Source organism: Gavia stellata, chromosome 20 (genome assembly GCF_030936135.1).
Source record: "Gavia stellata isolate bGavSte3 chromosome 20, bGavSte3.hap2, whole genome shotgun sequence".
Taxonomy (NCBI): Eukaryota; Metazoa; Chordata; class Aves; order Gaviiformes; family Gaviidae; genus Gavia; species Gavia stellata.
In genome coordinates, this window is record NC_082613.1 from 161438 (window position 1) to 180003 (window position 18566).

General features: G+C 40.2%; 1 protein-coding gene across 1 annotated transcript; it reads left to right on the forward strand.

Moving 5' to 3' along the window:
- Positions 1-355: 355 nt before the first annotated feature.
- Positions 356-14607, forward strand: LOC104251076 (protein-glutamine gamma-glutamyltransferase 6). Its single transcript, XM_009821676.2, has 12 exons — positions 356-563; positions 1377-1616; positions 2136-2254; positions 3441-3569; positions 4806-4983; positions 5807-5942; positions 7010-7113; positions 8995-9237; positions 9912-10256; positions 11205-11362; positions 13077-13210; positions 14454-14607. The coding sequence occupies exons 1-12, from the start codon at positions 356-358 to the stop codon at positions 14605-14607; spliced, it is 2148 nt and encodes a 715-aa protein (XP_009819978.2).
- Positions 14608-18566: the final 3959 nt, after the last annotated feature.

The following is an 18566-nucleotide window of genomic DNA, read 5'->3' on the forward strand; positions in this document are numbered from 1 at the left end:
TGAGAAGATAACGTGCAAGTTCGACAATGAAGATACTAGCCTTCTATTCATCATCTGTCATACAGCATTTCCAGGATCAGGCATGCACTTGCTCATGAGAGTTTTAATACTTCTTTCTGTACATCTGTAAAGCTTTCTAGGAACTAGAGACCCCACAGAAAAAGAGCAGGAACATGGTGGAATAGAATAGTCTCTTCAAACTTCCAGAGAGTCTTAAGTTGTTTTTTATTTTGCAATTTTTGGTACCAACAGTGGATTTTTCTGTTTTCCTAGAGCATGTAACTCCAGCTATATATAAATATAATAAAATTACTACATTAGACAAGCTGAAAAGATGTACAAGTTTGAAGGAACAATGTTTTTAATTAACTTGCTTTGTGTCTTTCTAGCCCTGAAAATAGCAAATGTCAATTGGCAATCCAAACTAAATAAAGCTGCACACCACACCTCTGATTACAGCAGCACAGAAGCAATCTTGAGGAGAGGACAGGCCTTCAACATCACTCTGAACCTCCAAACAACAGTGCAATCTGGGGACAACTTCACCTTCATTGCAAGCACAGGTAAATTCCCCATGGCACTCACCTCACATCCAAGTCACTCCAGCTCCAAAACACTAGTGCCTTACAGCTCTGTGGTCCATTCCTGAATCATTAAGCTTCATCCTCTATCATTCAAAATTCACTGTCCTTTTAGGCTTAGGAGCTCCCATTTTAAAATTCAATCTGTACCTTGAGGCAATAGACAGTTAAGGTAATAATTAATAGAAAGGTAGGGGCCATCCTCCTTCCAAAAACAAGCCTATACCTCTGCTCCTAAGGACCTACCTGCAATACCACAAGTTGTCTTCATTCTGTGGAACTCTCTCTCTCTCATAGACCATCATCCCCCATTTGTCTCCTCTCCCAACCCTCTACTTCACCTGTTTAAACTCCCCTTGATTAACTTCATGTGTTCCTTATTACTAGAACAGTCTACATGACCCCGTTCGTAAGACTCCTATCTGTATCTTCCCAAAAGGCTTCTCCATAAAGTTCTCCAGGCAGCTGCTAACTCTTCATGAAATGTGCATTAAAATGTGTTGCCCACCCTGCCTACATATTTTTGAACTGTCAGGTTTTCAGGACAACAGGCCTCCCTCCTCACTTGTCTAGAATGATTACGGGCGTACTCACCTTTACTGAGTCGTGCATGCTGCATAGTAGGATTCTATGGATCGGAGCGCAGCTAGTTTACATTGAACAAGCATTTGATCTGATAAACCACAATTTTTCAATGTAGTCATTAAAAAAAATACGTAATTGAGATCATCACTGACCCCAAGTTTGTCACTCAGAGCTGTCATTCAGAATTGCTGTCCCTGTTCCCTCTGGCAGGACCATCTCCAGCAGAATCACAGCAGACCAAGGCCATATTTAACCTTTCTGAGGAGGGTGCCAGTGGCTGGAGTGCAACCCAAGAGCCCAGTGAGCCTGGCTGCATGAACTTCACAATATTCAGCCCAGCCAATGCTGTCATTGGACGATACAAACTCAAACTCCAGATTGTTTCTGGGAACAAGGTCTCTTCAACACTGCTGGGCCAGTTTGTGCTACTCTTCAATCCCTGGTGTCCAAGTATGTTTTGATGTATCGTGTCCTTCGAATAACTTATTGTCACAGGAAACCTGAGTGTCACGGTAAAGCATGTACCTGACAGTCACAGCTACAGAAAGATTTTTATTTTTTGCTCAACATCAAGGATCAAGTTTTTGCCCCTTCTTCAGTGCTGCAATGCATCAAAGATCCAGCCTCTTGCTTGTAGAATAAGAAATCAGAGGCAGGAAACATTCCAAATATTTATTCTATAATTTTTTCCCTCTGATACTTGTGTTCAGTTTTAAACCAAGCAATATGTACCAGTAAGACACATACTGAGATTAGTGAAGGGACAGGAGCATAGTCAGTTCCCCTCAAAGGAACTAACTTCATGCTTATTTTATTCACTGTCTAAATTATTACAGTAGTATAGCAGGGAGTCCTGAGCCTGAATGCACAGGCAGCCTGACCTGTTCCCTAGAATTGCCCCTGAAGTGAGATTTTCAGTTACAGCAGAACAACTTTCCTTTCAGCCAGCATGTCTCATTCTGCTTCTAGATGATGATGTCTATATGGCTAATGAAAAGGAGCGACGGGAGTACGTCCTGAATGACAGTGGAATCATATTTCAGGGACTGGAAAAATACATTCAACAAGAAGCTTGGAACTATGGACAGGTAAACAGCACCACCTATTCCAAAACTTTGAAAATAAGAACAGTGGGTAAATAGGCTCTTGAGGAGAGAGAATCATTATCTCATAGTATAAGAGTTCAGTATTCCTCTCTCACTCATGATTTTCTTGCAGATATATGTCTCACTTATCAATATATTACAGCAGCAGCAGGATTATTTCCCCTGTCTGGCGTGTGCTAATACAGAAATAAAAGAAACAAAGCACAGGTTTACTTTTCTTTTGCCTATTACACAAACTGGTGAAATTCTACTTGTTTCTTGACCCTTGTAAAGGGCAAAGGAAGCCATTCCGGTATTAACCTCTAGGTATTGTGAGCCTAGCAGATCTAAATATTTACACAGTTGGTTCAGTAATGGGGCAGAAGACACTAAAAGGATATCCCAAATCTACTCAACTGAAACAACTCAAGTTGGAATTTTTGAAAATCAGTTTGGCCTTCTAAGCATAACTGCTACAAATACAGTCGTAACTACAGCCCATCTGTAGTCACATAGCTATCCTGCAACTTGTTGGGCCAATCAAAACCATTCCTGACCACTTTATGCCTTACAACTGCACCAGCAGTTGCACAGAGAGCATTTCTATTAATCCTCCTGATCACTGTGGCTACTTTTACACTAATAAATGAAATGAGGCCATATCTGCTTTCTGTCTCAGAGATCAAGTGGCATCCTTGCCTGACCACATCCATACAACACAGCACTTTGGCAGTCTCTGGGCCCAACACAGTGTCTCTGTGACCCTAATCCACAATAATTATTTTTGTGGGTGTCTTTCAGTCCAGATCATCTGATATAAGGTGAAGGCAGCCCATCAGAGTGAAGCTTTCGTAACAGAGGGGTACCCGTAGGGGCATGACAGGATGTGGGAGGGTGCGAAGCCTGCTGAGCCAGACCTGCAGTGGTCTTGTCCATTCCACGAGGCCACATAATGTCTTCGTGAATGCTAGCAGCTATGGCCCCAAACCATGCTCGTACACATACTGTCTTTAAAGTACTATGGAGAGTCAGCAGCTTTCTTCTTGGCCCCATCTTCTTTAGCAGTACAGAAAACGCCTATATTACCAACATCATCCTATTGTGCTAGGAGAAGGAAAATAGGTGGGGAGTTTACCCTTTGGTTTATTTATTAAATTAACCTTTAATATACCGCTTGTTTTGATTTCAGTTTGAAGAGGATATCCTTGATATCTCTCTGGCTATACTGGATCGAAGCCTGAACCACCGTGAAGATCCAGCTGTTGATGTATCCAACCGAAACAATCCTATCTATGTGAGCAGGGTTATCAGTGCTATGGTAAAGTGATCAATTAGTTACAGCTGTACAATGCACCTACTAGCAAAATCCCAATACTTTACTGTGAATGCCTCAATGTTTTATAGGAGTAACTAACTTTGAAAAAAATAGCTACAGAAGATGTAAAATGGAGATTTATTCTCAAGGAAAAATACCCCAAATGTTTAATTTACCTTCTTCCCAAAAGTTTGCTCATAGCTGAAGGAATGTTTCCAAGAACTTTTGGGGAACATTGAATGTCAGATGTATTTTCCTAACAGATTTTCAGTCCATTAGATCTTTTCACTAATTGGGAAAGCCTGTGTCCATTCTGAAAATATTTGCTAAGTTTTTCAAACACCAAGAGAAGCATGAAATATTTTAGAAAACCAGTGTTGGTATGGCTGCATTTAATGTGTGTATTTAGTATTCTTCACTTAAGGGGATTCGCTCAGTGAGGCCTGTGTGCATTTCCTTCAACAAATAGTTACATGTTGTCAACGTCCAGCCCCATCCTCACAAACATATAAATGCACAACTAGGCACCTGAAAAGTTTTCCGTTTTATAAATAATACATGCCTTACCACATTCCTTATCTGACATTCCTCCTTTACAGCTGTGATCCTTTTCACCCTTTTAGACAGCACTCACTTTAGGCAATTTCAACATGAAGTAACTAACTCTACTTAGATGTACAAAATTACCAAAAGTATGAATACTTAAGAAAAAAAGAATCCAAAAAGAACTGTTTTCTGTACAACCATACATGACACTTAAACAGGCCTCTAAAATGGATGTGCACAAATATATGCAAGCACATCTAACAAGTCTGAGCAAGCTATATGTACTATATGCACATTTGCAACAAATGCACATTCAGAGAAAATACATACTTCTTGAGGCTTCCGTATACATCACTTAGGAACGTGAACCAATACTGAATACACAGTGTAACAGTATAATGACATACAAGGAGGTGAAATTAATCAATGAAACAGAGAAAATTTAAATAGGCTGGCAGTCAGTACATTTGGGAACATTTGCACTGAAAAGCAAGGCAGTTTTGAATCATCAGACTCTACAATCTGATCTGGGTTTGATCCAATTGTTGAGCAGACAAAATTCTAAGATTCAAATACTATGTCCCACCACTCAGCCAGTGAGAACAGTGGTACAAACAGGGTAATGTCTGCCTATTTCCCTCTCTCCCTTTTTCTGCAAATGTTTTAATTCTCTCACGAGAATGACTCTTTCAGGTGAACAGCAATGATGAAAAAGGAGTAGTGGAAGGGAGGTGGAATGGACAGTACTGCTCAGGAACCAACCCCTTGCAGTGGAGTGGAAGTGTGACCATCCTTCGAAAGTGGTACAGGGGGAGATACAAACCTGTCCGGTATGGCCAGTGCTGGGTCTTTGCAGGAGTAATGTGCACAGGTATACATGAAGGGATGAAGAATGCTGTCAGAAAGGAAGCTTACTAGAATTTCTGTAGTTTTAACTTTGTGACATTATTGTTGAAGCTGTTTCAGCTTTGACAGAGAGCATGAAGAACCTATGCTCTCCATGCATGAAGGGTTATTTCACCCCAGTTTTGTGAGTCATCAAGCAAAAGGCAAAGTGGTTTGCCAGGCTGGGCTAGTGAAAAGAGCAAGGTTTCCTGTTTCAAAGCTAGGATTCAAAGAAAACCAGTGATCTTTTAAGTCTGTCTCTTCACAATGCCAGTTTTCTACTGTTGTGTCTTACCTACTGGTGACACAAATACAAATCACAATTCTGAGGACCTGTAAAGGGAGCTGCAAGTTGGGAAAAGAATTTCATCCTCACAGTTTCCATTCAGAGCTGCTCTGAGACACAAAAGTCACTTTGGGGAAAATACAAAGGAAAAATAATATAATCAAGAGGTATGTCTCGGAGAGGAAGAGGAAAAAGAAGGCGGTAACAGAGAAACAAACACAGGGAGAAAACAGGAGAGACAACAGGATGAAGAATGAAAGATTAAAATAAATGGGTGAACCTAACCCTTCTTAAAAAGAACATGGCAGCTAAAAATGTCATGTGAGTGGAACTGTCTTCTAAGCAATTGTGCACAGTGACTGTGACTTGCATCATATCTGAGAGGGAAGTTTCTAAGGGTTTGTTTTCCCACTGAAAATACACACACCAGACTGCTTTGCCAAGAAAAACAGAAAAATACATTCTAAATGTCTGTAAAATGTCTGTAGGTTTACAGCACCTTTTATGGCATTCTATATTGCAGTTCTGAGATCCTTGGGAATACCTACTCGTGTTATTACAAACTTCAACTCTGCCCATGACACGAATATAAATCTGAGTATTGATAAGTACATTGATACTTCCGGAAAGACCCTGCACTTGACTGAAGACAGTGTGTGGTAAATATGATTTTTTTTCTTAATATTTCTTCCATTATATTCTCCTCTAATTAAAAGATCTAGAATCATGCTCCTGAAAAACATCCCCAACCTCATACTCACAGTGATATAAAACCGCATACCAAAGAATCAACAGAGCAGAGTGTTCAGAAATGCAATATGAAGTCAGTTCTTCATTCTGAAGAATTAACAGAGGAGGTACTTTGTATCATTGCTATTCAACATATATTTTGAAAACATAACTTCTAATTTTGTCTCTACCGTATGAAAGTTCAAATTTTTCCAAAAAAAGTTGAAGAGTGACTAACCTCTTGCCTAAAAATGCTATCAGCTTGTCCCTTGAATCCTAGAGCAGAGCACTCTCAAAAGCCCCTAAGTTTTAGACCCAGCTCCTGTGCCACACACTGTTGATTGTCTCAGTCTTTCATGACTACCATTATACATCCCTTGCACAATACTGAGAGGTTACTAAAGTAAAGGTAATATGTTTAATGCAGCTGAGAAAAATTCCATCCCATCCCTTGGGAAGAACATGCTGTTTCTCTCACCTCGGAGAAGAGAAGCTGTTAAAAATTATGCTTTTGACAAACAAGTGCGCAGATACTATCACACTGCACATGTATGTTATACTGCACACATCAGTGTTTCAGTCACCAAGCACCCTATACCATGTGGACTGAATGGGACGAGGGTGACATGAAGTAGAAAGCAACTGTGAATTAAATATCAACAGATAGCAATGTGCGCAGGAAACCTTTGGCTGTACAGTATGTTGTTCTGGGATGTCTAGAATTGACAAAGCAATGAATTATTTTCCTTTTAACATTATTTTTTTCATAACATCCCATCATTTCTCAGAGATCTGAACCCGAAAAGCTGGCAAAGAAGGGGAAAGAGGTACTCAAGAAAGGAGTCAGCAGCTGGTCTCTCCACAGAGGGTGAGACAGTGGTCTCTCCACAGTCACTCAACTAGGGTTACTTCTTGCATTGCACCAGAAATGTATCAAATCTTTCAATATAAAATTAATTGTATGAATCAGGGATTCCCTATTCTACCTCCCTTACAGGAATTTCCATGTCTGGAATGAAAGCTGGTTCATTAGAAGAGACCTTGGCTCTTTTTATGATGGATGGCAGGTTCTGGATGCAACACCCCAGGAAAGAAGCAAAGGTAACCCTGTTGTAAATATAAAAAGCTGTAGATATTGTTACTCCTAAAGATTGCAACTGAAAATTCAGGATAACTCTCTTCCATCTACTCCCTGTAGATGTAGCATTAATTTGGGTGCACAAGAAAAGCAATATCCACATCAATCTCCAGCAGGTTGCTTTTCTGTCAGCCTCTGGATTGCCTACCAGCATGCAAATTCTTACTTTTTTTGATCCTCTACCTCCACAAAAGCCAGCACATCTTAAGTTCACTTATCTCACCCTTGCTTGCATTAGCCCCTAACGTTACACAGATTCATAAAATGACATAGAATAGCTAAGGTTGGAAGGGGCCTTTAGAGTTTGTTTACTCCAACCCCCTGCTCAGCACAGGGTCAGTTAGAACAGGTTTCTCAGCACCACGTCCAGCTGGGTTTTGAATACTTCATAGGATGGAGACGCCACAAGCTCTCTGGGCAAACAGTTGCAGAGTTTGACCACCCTCGTAGGAAAAGCTTTTTTCTTATGTTTAAATGGAATTCTCTGTGTTTCAATTTGTGAGGAGAATCTGAGTCTGTCCTCTTCACACCCTCCCAGCAGGTATTTATACACATTGATAAGATTCCCCCGAGCCTTCCCTTCTCCAGGCTGAACAGTCCCAGTTCTCATCCCTTAATCATTTTTGTGGCCCTTTGCAGGACTTGCTCCCATATGTCTGTATCTTTCTTGCACAAGGAGCCCAGAACTGGACACAGCACTACAAATGTGGCCTCACCAGTGCTGAGTAGAAGGAAAGGATCATGCCCATTGACCTGCTGGCAATGGTCTTCCTGATGCAGTCCTGGATGTTATTGGCCTTCCTTGCTCCAAGGGCACATTGCTAGTATTAGACACATTTGCTGGCTTGCACCGGAGAGATTTAGCAGCAAAACAAATTAAAATCCCTTTTAGTAGGATGCTAAGGAAAGATTTTAGAGCTTACAGTCACAGGGTTGAACCAAAGAGTTTACAACAGAAAATAAAATATGTCCCATGACTCTACCCTAAATTTTAAGGGACACACTGGAATGGGTAGGAAGATACTTTGTATGATGTCCCCATGGCATGCAACAACATGGCATATAAAGTGCAAAGCTACATGAAAGAAACCCCAAACTGTTGAAATCAAGTGACATAGAATGGCTTTTGCTCACAGCGCTGAACTCCCCCTCCCAGACCAAAATAATAGCACAGCCTGCTGAGAACAAACCCTGGTCTGTCCCATTCCCTGATTTCTTCTCAGCCACTGTCTGAGCGATCGCTCATTGATAAGGGGGGAAAAAAAAAAAAACAGTGTGGATGACCAATGGCCAGCACTTGGGTTCACACTTTGGCTCTGGTTTTATTTACTAATGCAGACACAACTTCATTGATCTAGTTTGATGACCTCCATCAAAAGATTAATTTATTTGGCCATTTAAAACCCATCAAACTCCAGATAAACTGCTTCTCATTCCCCACTACTAAGTTTACCAAATTTAGCTTCCTGGTTCTTCTCAATGCACATACAGCATTGATGACTCACAAGTCTGATTGTACTTTGGACTCAGCTCCCATCCTCTCCTCTCCTTTCACTAGACGGCTTAGCATACAGCCTTGCAAGCTTTGGAAGGTTAGAACACTTCACATAGCACACATCATAAGAACTGTTAGCTCTCCCTACACCTTATTAGCCTTAGAACCTCCTACCTTTTGCTAGGAAATGTATGTGGAATTTCTGGACATGCTGTTACCATAATGCACAATGATGTACTTCATCCAAACGTGTCTTTGGAGTGACTACCTCTCCCTCTTGGTGTCAGCATGAGGATTTATGTTATTTCGCAACAGGCAGTCATTTAACTTCTCCCTCTCTCTGATATAGGCATGTATCAGTGTGGTCCTGCCTCCACTAGAGCCATTAAGGAAGGGGATGTGAACCTGGATTATGACAGCTCATTTGTGTTTGCAGCAGTGAATGCTGACTATGTTACTTGGATTCACTATAGCAAGAAAAGAAAAGAGCGAATTTATTCGGATACTAGGAAGATTGGAAAATTTATCAGCACCAAAGCAGTGGGCACCAACTCCCGTGTGGATGTCACTGCTAATTACAAATATCCAGAAGGTAAATTATTTATTACAGTTGTCTTGCAACTGATGGTCAGAAGTGAAAAGAATTTAGGCCTTCGTTGGATCAAGCACTGACTTAATTTCTTTACTTCTTCTGGAGCAAAGTAATTGCGAATTTTCAAAGTCTTAGGGCTCATTGTCAGCTGATAGTGATTCAATATGGCCTTTGTGGCCCTTGATGAAATACTAACGTATTCAATACAAAGTCAAAGCTACTTCTGTAAATCATTCTGTCACAGCTGTTCTGATTAGCTGGTGAGAACATTTCTGTCATGACATGCAGCAACAGCCATTCTGGAGAGTTGTTTGGGGAAAGTTTCAGCAAAAGGATTTTTTTTCACCCTTCTTAATTTCAGAGGAGATGGCAAGTCCCCCAGCTTATGCAAAACTGAGCTCTTCCAGGAGTTATCTTTCTACTGCTCACAGCTTCTAAGAGGTGCCCATGAACAGCCAGCTAAAGCTGACAGGCAGGTTTTACTTTCAAGTCTTCATGGCCACGTACATTCTTTTGCTTCTGTGTCAAAATTAGCATTTAGGTTAGACCTCACTTTCTCGTGTATCTTTGCTCTCCTCAGCTTTCCTAAACTATATTTACTGAGAACAGTTATGGTTCCATTGCACTATACCCAGCATGCATGAACTCTCTGACCATGTTATCTTTCAAAGCAGGATCCTTGAAAGAAAGGCAGGTGTATAAAAAAGCACTGAAGCTGCTTGGTGTGAGAAGGACTGGAAAAAGAGCCAAAATTACAAGACCTAGAAGACGATCTTCAGCAGCATGGAGACAAAATATGACACAGCCTGCACAAAAACCCAGTATCTCAGGGAAGCTGATCCTTGATGCATCTCCTGTAATTGGCCAGGATATCTTCCTCACCTTGACACTCAGGAACCTGATCTCAGATTTCAAGATCATAAAGGTTAAACTGAGGGCTTCAGCCATTCTCTACACAAGAAAACCAAAGGCAGAGATTTTGCAGTTGTCTAGGTCTATTAAACTTGGATCTGAAGAAGGTAATTTTAATTTTATTACAGCCTAGGACAAGACATAGCTTTGGTTTGCAGCCACATCACATAGAAATAATAAATGGCTCAAGAAGTGCATGACCTGCAAACGGTTGAAGGTTAAGGCTATTCAGGGGAAGAGAAACATATGTATTTGCCCTGTCTTAAGCATTTGCTTTTTGGCACTGTCAGAAAGAATACTGAGCTGGGTGACCCTTTGTCTGACCCAGCACAGTCACTATTAGTTCTACATTATGACCTTCTTTGCTAAGAGAGAACAACTGAGAGATATACACCAGAGAATACTCAGCTACCAGCTCCCCATAAGCAAAGTATAAAGACAGATTAAAGGGGGGGAACATAAGCCTACATCTTTTGCAGCAGTAGGACAGTAACTACAGACTGCAGTAAGAGCTACACTTCCTGCAGATAGTGGCCTTTGCCCTGCTTTTATAGGGACAGTGCTGAAAAATAAGACGTGTAGCACAGATGACTATAACTACCCTCTCAAGCTAACACACAACACTGAGATCCATTGCCTTCCTCACCGGCACAGAGACTCTGACTGTGCACCCTCTTTATGGCAGAGGCTGAACAGTTGCATCAGCAAGGGCGTTTAAACCAACCCATCTTTTCACTTTTGCCTTCTTTGCAAGGAAGGAGCACTAAATGCCTAGCTTCAGATAAATGAAAAACACACTAGCAGGGGTTGCCACATATATCCATCCTCAGACATGTCCAGCTACCGAACTGTACCTGATCATTTAGTGTTTATGTGAATGTAAGTAGAAGTCACCTGTGAGCATCATTCCTGTCTATTGGCTGTCAATACACACAAATGGACAGCCCCGGGGTGATGGCATCCTTACTCCTTGAAATACAGATACATTACAGATAGCTGATACTTAGACACAGAAAAAAGAAGAGAGGGAAATTCTGTTTCTATTTCCATTCCAGTGAAAGAGACTTCATTCAAGATCTCCTATTCCCAGTACAAAAACTCCCTGATGGATGACAGGAAGATCCTAGTGACTGCTGTGTGTGAAACCAAACAGGGAGCCTCGCTTCTAGTGGAGAAGGATATTGTACTTCAGGATCCTTTTCTCACCATCAAGGTAAAAGCTAGTCCCCTTTTGTGTCCCTAGAAAGACATGTTGAGGGAAGCAGCTAGAATCCTTACTCCATCTGCTCCTCATGGAAAGGAGTGTGGAAAGTGAAATCATGCCTCAGGGTGATTTGATGTTGTTGCTCTAGTAGTAGGCCATGAGACACAAGTGAAATGAACTACACTAAGGAAAAGCAAACCTTTCCAAGGCATAGCTGTGCTATGGTATCCTTGCCAGAGCTTGTTGACATAACACTGAGAACTTTATCAGTGCCACGAGGGTTACAAGGTAAGATTATCTCCAGAGACACAGACAGAGAGAGAGAGACAGAGAGATCTAGTCCATATCTAGGTCTCCACTTTTGTCGGGGAAGTCTCATCATTCTCTCCCAGTTTAATTAGGAAGCCTGATTTTTACCAGAGACATCTTCACTGACTAGCCAATAATGCCTGGGGCTGTGAGGCTTGTTATTACTAATACTCAAGGAAGTTTGTTCACCTTATCAGGAAAAGTGGCACTTTTCACCTTCCGTAACATCTTCCCAAACGATTAATAATTAGAACTGGAAGCTTTTCTTCCACTTAAGACTGACTTCTGACAAATGTTGTACAATGGGTAAAAAGCAATTCTTAGTCTGCAGGTAAGACCACACACTATGCCTGCTCGGGGACAGTCCTGGGTTTGCATGGCCCACCACATCCACATAAACTAGCTTAACTTGTTTTGGACAGTTCAGCACATTCACATGCTGTATCAGACACGGGCTCAAATGCTATCTGCCTACTGTACTGTAAACAACATAGAGGAAGTATGATAATTCACAGAGTCTTTCAGAGCCTCCAGACTAGATTAGCTATCCCAAACCACTCTGTCAGTAGCATACAGGAAAAGCAAGGTTACATACAGGAGGAAAAAGTTTGGATTTTTTGAGGTCTGGTGATTCCTGAATACCAAGTTCTAGTGAGACTTTGTAAAAAAGCCTTCTGTGCTGTATCATGCAAATAACAGAGTTGGCTTATATAGGGCAGGCGCCTGAATTCAATTACTTCAATTCAGTGACTAAGTTTCAAGAAACGTTTGTTTCTGCTGATTGAAACTTCTATGTTGAAACATACAGTAAATAATAGAGAAATGCAGTTGGGGTGCTGGACTTCTCCACTACGTTAATTAATATTACATTACCTACAAAGATAACCAGATAGGCCAATTCCACTTGATCTCAGTCAAAATAAGGTAATGAATATGTTTATTTGCTACTTGGCATTCTATTTTTTTTTTGCCTACATGCTACAATTCACCCCTGTCTCAAACCTCCAATGTTTTCTAATCCTAAACTTTCATTTAGCCTAACTAAAGCTAATTTGACTTAAGCTGCCTATAGTAGTTAGCCATATGTGCCAAATTAATACTTGTACTCTCATTCTGATCTCACTCTGATAAGTATCATATGCTGTGTTATACATAACACCATACACTGACCTAGTTAAAAAGTTAGGACTAAATGGTAGATTCTACAGTAGTTTGATTTTTCTCAGCCACAGTGGGTGGCTGATTCAAGCCTGAACTCTGATGCCCAAAAATATGTACGTATATTAATTCCTGGCTCCTTCCAGTCCAGAAGATCTTAAGAGGGTAAGTGGTTTGCAATGGGAATGAAAAGAGAAAACCATGAGAAAGAAGTGAGACTAATGCCGTGGCTGAGCAGAATGTTTTCTCTCTGTAGGTCCTTGGTCCAACAGTGGTACGCAAGGCTGTTAATGTGCAGGTCACATTTACCAACCCGCTGTCTGAAGTGGTGACAGACTGTGTGCTGAGAGCAGAAGGTAGTGGCCTGCTCAAAGAGCAACTCAGAATCAAGTATGTAAATGCTATCTGGCTAATAACTCATTCACTTTGGTGGGAAATCTGGAATAAAAGTGGGGTTTTAAAAAAGATTCTGTCAACTTCATGACTTTTGTTTGCACCAACCTTGGACAAAATACCATCATGTCAGTACTCTCCATATACTAGTTGCGGTTTTTTACACCTCCTTTGCCAAGCTTTGAATTATAGAATGCTCTGGGAGTGGCGAGATGGCCTGCTTTTAAAGACAGCATGTAAGTCAGAGTGCTGTAGTTAGTGACTGAGTTATATAAAGGGCAAAAAATTAAAAACTTTCTTCTTTTTGTGGTTTGCAAAAGGAAAACCAAACAATCCTTGAAGGATAAGAGAGAAAGTGACGGTATCTTTTTTCCTTCAGATATTAAATTACTGAAGAGCCAGGACATATACTACAATGAAATGTCTTAAAAAGGTGTCCACTAATATCAGACCAGTAAGAAATTGTTCTCCCATCTCCTCCATGGTTATTATTTTTAAAACATTTTTAAAAGTCTCCAAAATACTTATACTGGGGGAGTTAGCACCAAGAAACTGTGACAGGAAAATTAAAAAAAAAAATAGCAAAAGATGGATAATGATGTGAATCACTAAGGCTTCATTTACACTGAATACAAAATTCAGGTCTAGATCCTGACCTTGAACCTTAACTTGCCTTACCAGCATCGGTATTGCTCAGCTTCAGTATCTCCTTAGAGCAGAGAGGCCCTTTTCCTCCACTCTCTCTGTTTCCTGGTGCTACTATCAGTCTCCTTGTGTTGGACAGGCAAGAGTAATTTCTAACTATGGACATAAAATCAATAGGTAATTATATTTCTCACACAAAAATACAGCACAAGCATATCTAGAGTGCTAACAATGTTGTGAGTGTTGAGGGTAATACATACAGTTGGATTTGAGCTCTTCTAAAGATAACCTTTCTGATCATTCCCCAGGTGCTCAATACATTTTGCCCTCATGATACAACCCCTAATTCTCAATCACAGGTTGAGAACTGCAGCTGTTCCACCACATCTATTACAGCTCGATTAGTTCTTCAAGGATAGTGTTGTGGGGGCTGTGAACATGGAAGGCGATATCCACCTGTGCCAGGAGCATACAAACACAGCAGCCACTTACTCTGACTCTTCCTTTCCATACTGGCTTACATTTGGGGACTCTGAAGAATACATAGCAAGAATTTTTCAGCTGCTTGAACTTACAAATGTATTCTCTCTTTTAGTGTGGCAAGAATAGCCCCCATGGAGAGCTCAACAGTCCAATTTGAAATCATTCCCTACAAGAGTGGCACCAGGCAGCTTCAGGTGGACTTAGTTTGCATCCATTTTTCAGACATTAAGGGATTTGTGATGCTTGATGTGGCTCCCGCTCAGTGATATAACCTGTACATCTGTTCAGTTTTGTCTCTGTGCAGTGTCAGACTGGTGCAGCGTTCATACATTATTATGACTGGGAGCACAGAAATGCAGATTACTCAGCCAAAGTAAAGTGATGTAATATGAATGGAAATGAATAAAAAGGTACTATACACTATGCTGTAAAGACAGTGTCATCTTTTTCATTCCCTAACCTGTTTTATGGACCTTCATGAATATAATTACTGGTGGAAATCATTATATAATTTAACTTGAAGGAGAGGATCAACTGTGATGGTTTTCAGCATTAGAGCCTGTAGCAATAATAGCAGCTAGATTTCCAAGGAATACCATTTAAAATCACTGGTTTCATAAGCTTCATTGAATATAATTTAATTATATTCACTACATATAAGTTTTATTCAGTAATAGCCAAAGTACTATCCAAGTAGCTGACATAATTAAATTCTAGAATTAAATTTATCATTTCATCTAATTACTAGAAGGAAAATACAGCAATAAGATATGGCAGTGTTACAACAGAACTCTCTTTTTATGACTGGAAAAATGAGAAGCTGTTCAATAAACAATACTTGTTAATTCACAGCTTCCCTATTCAGATCATGATTTAATCATGTGATAAATTATAAACAATGAAATAGTCGGCAAAGAAATGTCTGGGAGTAACAGTACAAAAGCAGATAAAAGAAACATGTCCTTCACCTAGGCATGGCAAACACCAGAACATCTGTAATAACAACAGGCTGGAATAACTGTTCCTGAAAACAGGAATGAAGCAGAACATCATTAAACAGTAAACAGGTGATCTGTCATCTGGACTAAGGCACAAAGGCTCAAAATGTCCAGAGTTCTTTCTGGATGAACTAAATGGATGAATGAATGAAACTTCGCCAAAGATAAAAGGGTAAATCATTTACGCAGCCAACCTGACTGAGACCAAAACACATTACATTTCTATCGCTGATACACTATAGTTAAACACTATGCAAGTTTTCATATATACGCATCTCGCAAATTCAGCTCCTCATACAGCCTCAATTATCACTTACTTTAGTTGGCTCTACCAGGAAAAAAAGAAAAGAATTTGGCTCTTGAGAGGGGGCGGAAAAGGTATTTAACAAGGAAAATATACTGTAAGAGATGTCTTATAGCCCCTATACTATGGGTTCAACCCCAAATATTGTTCAACTGGCTACATCTCTACAGTCAGCCTCTCTCAAAGAAGCTTCTGGATAATAAATTTGGCATTTTAATGTAAAATCGTATTTGAATCAATTGACATTTTAAGAGCAAGTTCCATGAAATTTCTTCTTGGATAACACTACATTCAGGTATGACAAACCCACAGAGGCATGAATGTATGGAAAGTCTCATGCAAATCACAAAATATTCTGAGGAAACATAGATGTCATAGCAAGTGTACTGAGAAGGAGTGCAGGTGCACAACTGAGATTTCCTCTCTTCCAGGAGCATAATATTTTATCCAAGTCTTAAACCTCCATTTGCTAAAGTCTCCTTCTTCTATCAATCACATATGCAAAAGTATCACTCCCAGTTTTATCTAAGACAATATAATCTTCAGAGGTATATTATTTATGTAGTTGCACAGATATACAGAGCATTCTTTTAAAAGAATGCCCTAGTTTACTCTTTTTAATGAGCACTAAAAGGAAAATATAAATAACTTTCATTTTTACAGGTAGTTAGATCTTTAGGACATGAGAAATGTTAAGAATTCATAGGAAAAGAGAACACTGAACTCAAGAAATCATTCTGATTCCATCTAAACAAAATGCAGTTGGTTTCTGTGAGTCTAAGAGAACATGACTGTAACTGGTCCTATGCAGTGGTGGAGCCACAAATGCCAGAATAGTGACCAACAACTCAGAAAAAAGAAAAAAAAAAGGAAAAAAAAGAAGAAAAAAAGTTAATTTAAAAAAGAGTTTACAGGAAAGGAGAAACTGGTTCCTGTTCCCATTAGGCAGAAAGAGAGAAAAAAATGCAGCTGATGTAACGAATAAGTAAATTTCTCAATACTCTGCCAACTTACGTTCTCAGCTTTGCAAAGTAGCTCCAGAAACAGTTTCAGACAAAGCCAGAATTGATACCTATACTGTTTTGTTTATAGATATTACCTAAATACTTTCTATTATAACTTTTCTAACTTAAGTACAGCTAAAAGCTTTCAGGTCTTATATGCAATTCTGAGGCTGACTGCTATGTTTCATTGCATTTTAAATACAAACGATGGGCAAGACGAAGGTGCCAATTTGGAAGAATTATTGCAGGAAAAACTGACTGAGCTATCATACGGGCCCACAGCAAAGGACCCCAAACTGTATCCTCTTCCTGAGGAATTGCAGCAATTGCCTTGGAATATTTACAAAGGCTTTGCTAAGCATAAACATGAGGAATTTCCCAAAGAGAAAATTAATGTGTGTGGGGACCCACTTCACAATGCTCTCTGGCTTTGTAATCTCATTCCCTACTAGTCTTAATCTATCTAGGACTAATAGGCAGTAGTAGTGATCAGAAGCCATAATCAGTCAATGCATTGGTCCTAATTATTTTGGCATTATGCATTTTGATAAAATTGGAGTGGGGGCTGGGGGGAAGGTTGGGTGTTTTTACTTTGCTCCAGGTCAGAAACTTCTCACTGCACTACTGGAGAACTGGCCGAACTTGTCTGCAAGACCACTTGAGAAGAAGCAGACTATGACAGGTATTTTTGTTTTGTACTGGCACTTCCTTCAAGGTTGTTACTTGCCCACGCCTGCTGCCACACACGTCACCCAGCCCTTTATCTGTATCTTACAAAACCACTGTATCTACCTGCCTAACTTACGCCAGAGGAAGTTCCACCTGTTTCCTTTCATGCAGGTATCATAAAGCAGACAGGAAAAAAAGATTGATTTTTCTGTTAGCAAAGGCAGATACTTTGCCATACTTCCAGAAGTGCTCAGAAAGCACAGGATGGGAAGAAAAGGCCCAGGACAATATAGTCAGAAGGATGTATGAAAATTCACAATTAACAGTCCATCCTCATTCCACAAAGCTGCTTAAAGGAGATCATCAGTCTCCATGAGGAAGGCATTATGCCACCCATATCTAAATCCCAGCACTGTGTCCATTTATTCCTTGCAGAGTTAACAAGCCAAAATAGCAAAGATCTGAATGTTACTAAGAGGCAAGTTGACCTTTTGCTCACGACAACACCTAGCACTGTCCAGCAATGCAGTCCCAACTTCCCCCAGAAAGAACGTTTCACAGACACAAACTGACTCTGTGACACAGATTAAACTGAGGTCTCATTTACATTTCTTTGATTTAAAGCCAACAAAATCTTCAAAACATGTGAACTCCTATTTTATTACATCAATTACAATCTTTTGCCACCCAAACATATACTTACAAGGGATGTGGAAGCTTGTCAAAACTGGTCAGCCCAGAGAGCCTGGAATGAAGACTGAAAAGGACACACACACACAGAGGAATTCAGGCTTCTCCAGGCAAAGGAGAGGGGAATAGGTAGCTTTGCACCTATCAATTAAGTCTTGCAGGATCTTGGAAAGTCAGGCTATACAATCCTCCACTAGCCTCAGAAAAGGCCTTGAGGTAATGATGGTATTTCACAAAGTCTCATTAAATCTTGTAAGACTGCAGGCTGTCATTACATTTAACACACAGTACAGCCAAGCCATTCAAATTCCTTCGGTATTTCTTCTTAAATACAATCCAGGAAATGATTTCAGACACTGTTTGTCACACGAGCTTGGAATGACCTCATCCTAATTAACTATTTGTAAAGAAAGCCGGCTGTTCAAAGGAAAATCAGCCCTAAAGCTTGTGCCAAGTTCCAAGCTTTGCAACACTTGGGGTTGCTGGCTTTTCAGGGTGTCAGCATCATTAACTGCCCTCAGCAGCCACACCCAGTTCAGTTTCAGTGTTAAAATGCAGAT